This window comes from Leucopleurus acutus (assembly GCF_964270905.1).
Source record: "Leucopleurus acutus genome assembly, chromosome: 3".
Taxonomy (NCBI): Eukaryota; Metazoa; Chordata; class Mammalia; order Artiodactyla; family Delphinidae; genus Leucopleurus; species Leucopleurus acutus.
The window spans coordinates 10,312,799-10,318,564 of NC_139145.1; the positions used below are offsets into that span (position 1 = coordinate 10,312,799).

The 5,766-nt window shown below is 36.9% G+C and overlaps 1 protein-coding gene across 1 annotated transcript; it reads right to left on the minus strand.

Moving 5' to 3' along the window:
• Positions 1-873: 873 nt before the first annotated feature.
• Positions 874-4,815, minus strand: LOC309960579 (uncharacterized protein). Its single transcript, XM_082837468.1, has 3 exons — positions 4,730-4,815; positions 4,464-4,524; positions 874-3,784 (listed from the first exon to the last, which is right to left on the minus strand). Exons 1-3 carry the CDS (start codon positions 4,761-4,763, stop codon positions 2,308-2,310), a joined length of 1,572 nt encoding a protein of 523 aa, XP_082693594.1. The 5' UTR covers positions 4,764-4,815; the 3' UTR covers positions 874-2,307.
• Positions 4,816-5,766: the final 951 nt, after the last annotated feature.

The following is a 5,766-nucleotide window of genomic DNA, read 5'->3' on the forward strand; positions in this document are numbered from 1 at the left end:
GCTCATGGTCTCTAGGGCGCAGGCTCAGTAGTTGTGGTGCACAGGCTTAGGTGCTCCACAGGATGTTGGATCTTCGCAGGCCAGGGCTCGAACCCATGTCCCCTGAATTGACAGGCGGATTCTTAACCACTGCCCAACCAGGGAAGCCTGCCTGTAATAATTCTTAATTGAATTCATTTTGCCCCAGTATTTGACTAGAGGTATGATCTTGTGGTCACTGGCAAGACAGCACTGAAAAAAACCCAAGATTAAACTTTTGCAGATGAGTAAGAAATTAGATCCAGGACAAAACTGTAACTAAAAATAAGAAATGGCCTGAGGATAAAGTAGTTGACCTTCTATTCACAGGATAAAAATTCACAGACTCATATTGTATAATGATCAAATGAAGAAAACTGCAAGTTTTTCTGAATATTTATAAAATGGGTACTTCAATATATTCTTTGAGGAAATGAAAAACAACATGTGTTAGCTAACGAAAGCATCAAAGAATTGGTAAAATATTTGAAACGACTACAAAAACTGTTTTACAAAAAAATTCAGTTTTAATTATATAAAATAAAATAAAAAACACATTGACGGCTTATATTCAGTTACAATTAACAGAAAAAACCCACCATCTTCCTGACGGAAGGTGCTTATTCTCACATGTAAACAATGGGTCAAGGAAGCCACTGTACAACGCAGCAGAGAAACAAACTCCCATGTCATTCTTTTTGGTGGCATCACTGTGAATGCTATGGTGAGTCAGGAACACATACTCACTAGCACTATTAACAGCACAAAGTGTTTCCTACACAAATTAGACATTATGAAGATATAATCCAGAGAAGAGTGGAATCAGAGAATATTCCCAACCATAAAACACTGGAATACTTTGACAGTGGACACAAGAGGCCTTACAGAAAAAATACAAACTCTGATGCATCTCTGATGTGGAAGGTATGAAGACAGCAGGGGAAACTATATATCCATAAAAATGGAAATCAAACATTTGTTGGTGGTGTTAACGATACTCTTGACTATAAGGACAGAGTCTGGAAAATAAGCTGGAAGATGGTGTCATTGAAGCTCCTATGAATCTGCCTCTCTACCAGTGTGGGGATTCCAGTATCTGAAGAATATCTTCTTTGTACCTGCTTTTAAATCACACACAGGTGAGCTATTGGTGAATACTGATATGGAACAAAAAAGGGGATAGATTATGGAAAGTCTAGATTTTAATATTACTCACAGGCAAGATATCTCCAACTCTATAGATTTTTTGTATTATCACAAGTCTCATAGTTTATTCACCAAATACCAGTCAGAAGGAAATACAAAGCATAATTTACATGAAACTATACTTTTTGACATCTTTCCCATACATAAAATTTATTCCAAGTGTTTAGTATAATGGAAAATGAAAAAAGGTTCCTATACTCACCACCACCAAAAAGTATCTTTCTCAGTGAAAAGGGTACTATATATAATAGATTATGAATATCCAGGAACTGCCACACAAAGCTACTAGGCATAACCCAACAAATACCAAACTGCCATTTTGCAATGTCTCATTAACTGAGAATGAATAGAACATTATAAAAATTTAAGACTAACTGCATATTAGAAATGCACTTGCGGACTTCCCTGGCAATCCAGTGGTTAAGACTCTGTGCTCCCACTGCAGGGGGTGCAGGTTTGATCACTAGTAAAGGGACTAAGATCCCACATGATGCATGGCACAGCCAAAAAAAAAAAAGGAAAAAAAAGAAATACACTTAAGTTCACCCATGGATCCAACAGGGTTAAAATGGAAAGAAAAATAATCATTATCTGATTAAAGGAAAAATCACTACCTTTAAATCTTATGTACTATTGTTGAAAGACAATGTACACAATTACCTCACATTAATATTCATTTCTAAAATTAGGAGAAATCCACTGTTCAAGGATACACTTGAAGAAAGATCCTTACTAAACAACATATTTATAAAACTTTAAAAAAAACTCTTTCATATTGAAGGTTTTCTGGAACATTAGGCATGGAGTACTTTCCATTAAGTTATCTCATGTTATTTACATTTATACTTCTTCTTCATGGGAATTCTCATACATGATGTTGGCCAACTGAAGTTGTTATCCAGGCTGTTTACAAATGCAGTTTTATCTAGGAATCCTTTCATCCTTTTAAACTACTGAGATCAGAGAAGCCTTTCCCATTCTCCACACTTTATATGTCTTCTATGCAGTGTGCAGTCTCATGTGTCTTCAAATGATTGAGAGATAAATGAAGGCCTTCCCACATTCCTGACATAGATAGGTTTTCTATCCAGTGTGAATTCTTTCATGCAGTTGAACATAAGTGGAACGGAAGGTTTTCCCACATATTTTACATTCATAGGGTTTTTCTCCAGTATGGGTTCTTTCATGAACTTTGAAACCTTTTTTTGAACTAAAACATTTACCACATTGTTTACATTGATAAGGTTTCTCTCCAGTGTGACTCCTTTCATGGGTTCGAAGAGAACTGTGGTATCTGTAGGCTTTCTCACAGTGCTTACATTGATACGGTTTCTCTCCTGTGTGAATTCTTTCATGGGTTTGAAGGCTTTCATTACAACTAAAGGCTTTTCCACATTGTTTACATACATAGGGTTTCTCTCCAGTGTGAGTTCTTCTGTGTACTCGTAAGGAACAGTAGTAACTAAAGGCTTTGCCACATTGTTTACATTGATACGGTTTCTCTCCACTGTGAATCCTTTCATGTATTTTAAGAGAACTGGGATTAATGAATACTCTCTCACATTTTTTACATTTATAAGGTCCATCTCTAGTGTGTGTTATCATATGTTTTCGAAAGGTTTTTTGCCATGTGAAGGCTTTCCCACATTCTTTACACTTATAGGGCTTTTCTCCAGTGTGGATTCTTTCATGATTTCGAAGAGAACTGGCAGTACTCAGTACTTTAGAACATGTTTTACATACATACAGTGTCTCTCCTGTGTGATTTCTTTTGTGTATTTGGAAGGAACTGAAATAATTAAAGGCTTTGCCACACTGCTTACATTCATAGGGTTTCTCTCCTCTGTGAATTCTTTCATGTATTTGAATAGTTTCAGGACTTTTAAAGGCTTTTCCACATTGTTTACATTGATAGGGTTTCTCTCCGTTGTGACTCCTTTCATGCATTCGAAGACAACTGGGATAAATGAATGCTTTCTCACATTTCTTACATTTATAAAATCCATCTCCAGTGTGTGTTACCATGTGTTGTCGAAAGCTTGTTTCCCACGTGAAGGCCTTCCCACATTCCTTACATTCATATGGTTTTTTCCCAGTGTGATTACTTTCATGTATTTGGAAACGTTTTTGAGCACTGAATCTTTTACCACATTGCTTGCATTCATAGGGTTTCTCTCCACTGTGAATTCTTTTATGTGTTCGGAAGGATTTCTGATATGGAAATGCTTTTCCACATTGCTTACATTCATAGGGTTTCTCTCCAGTGTGACTCCTTTCATGCATTCGAAGAGAACCAGGATAAATGAATGCTTTCCCACATTCTTTACATTTATATGGCTTTACACCATATTTTTGATACTCTCGTGTTTTGTGTTCAATGTGACATCTCATGTGTCTATTAAGGGATGAATGATCCATGAAGACTGTTCCACATGCACTGCATTCACATGGTTTTAATCCAGGAGTTTTCTTGTTCAGATTGATAGTTGGAATAAGGTTGAAATTTTCTCCACATAAACTAATGTCTTTACTTTTACAGAATCTCTCTACCATAAAAGTTCTGTAATAAATGAGAATATTATCAATGACTTCTTCATTAATCATTTTACATTTATTATATTTATTATGAATTATAGGAACTGGTTTTCTATCATGTGTGCACTGTTAGAAATTGAATATACTGAATGTTCTCAATGGGACTTCACACTTTCTATTAAAAAGTGATATTCAAGTATAGGTTTTATTGTTAATGACTGCAAGTAAACTATTTTGCAAACACTAAATATTTATATCCCATTTAAGAAAATATTTTTGGGAAACATTTTCTAAGAATAACTCAATTTGGGGCTTCCCTGGTGGTGCAGTGGTTAAGAATCCACCTCCCAATGCAGGGGACACAGGTTCAAGCGCTAGCCTGGGAAGATCCCACACGCCGTGCAGCAACTAAGCCCAGGTTCCACAACTACTGAAGCCCGTGAGCCTAGAGCCCGTGCTCTGCAACAAGAGAAGCCACCACAGTGAGAAGCCCGCGCAGCGCAACCAAGAGCAGCCCCTATTCGCTGCAACTAGAGAAAGCCTGCACATAGCAATGAAGACCCAAGACAGCCAAAAATAAATTAAAAAAAACAAACAAACCTCAATTTGAAGGGGGGTTATTTATTATGTTGCTTCTTTTAAATTTTTCATAATATTACTGCAATTCTCACGAGACAGTGCTTTGTATTTTAAGTGTGACTCACCTTAATTTTCTCCCCTGGCTTTTGTACTGATCTTCAATGTCATGATATTCCCGTTTTGCTCCTGAAATGCAGACCCAGAAAAATGATCCCAAAGTACTATAAATTATAGAAAAATTATTAGATTCTAGGTCCAGGATGAGCTCTGACCATTTCTAGTTTCTTTACCAATGTCTTCCCTTTCCACGTTCCACATCTTGGAACAATATTGACAGGTAAGAAATACTTCTTCTCTAATTGACAAAGTTAGGGAATTTCTTCATTCTTACCGACTGCAGCCAGATTCCTTAAGGTTTCCTGCATCACATCTCTGTAGAGTTTCCTCTGTGAAGGACCCAATAAAGCCCACTCCTCCAGTGTGAAGTCCACAGCCACATCCTCTATGGTCACTGAGTCCTAAAATACCGAAAATATGTGTACACCGAGACACATGAGATTGACAGAACTAGACATCCACACTTCATTTATAGGAAGTTTACGTACGATTCTGTTATTTACAAAGTTATTCTATGACTTGATCATGAGAAACTTACTCTCCACACTTCCTCAATAATTTAGCAGCATCATGAAGAAATGAAAATTACACATTATCACTTATATCACAATGGCAGAGCCCAGAGAATGCAGGGAAATGACAGAAATACTGTACAAATAAAACAAATATCATTTTAAGAACATCAATTTCTTGTGAAAAAAATTCTTTCATCTTCTTCCTATGATGCTCCATTTACAGCATTTCATAAGGCAGAGGATCAAGACTCATGAGGCTTCAATGAATAGAAACACTGTCAAGAACTGGAAGCTTTTTCCTAGTCCCATCATCTAACATCAGAGTCCAGGTGCCTGGAGAAATCGAACTTTTAACAAATCCCAGCTGGCCACATTCTCCCAAAGTCCTCCAGGCCTTTAAAGAAATCAGATGCAGACGCCTGAATATATTCTTCTGGGGAACCATTGCCTTCTACTTGTGTAACAATTATCAAAGACTCTATTTTTCCTTTCTCTCTATATATAATTTGATGCAGCTAGAAAATTTGAAACTTAGAACTCACTCACGAGGAAAAAGCAATATTATATTAGACCACAAAATCCCTATACTCATGTGCCTCAGGGCTGCTTCCAGCCAAATTTTAGAACACACAGTGCAATTACATGCCAGAAAAACTCTTCTCATCACACCCTAACAGTATACCCTGGGCCTTACTGTCCTTAAGGAACAGTTTAAGAGCTACAGTTTGCAAGGGGGTTCACTGAGGTCCATAATAGTGTGATGGTGAATTTTCCCATGATTAGAAAATATGTATAG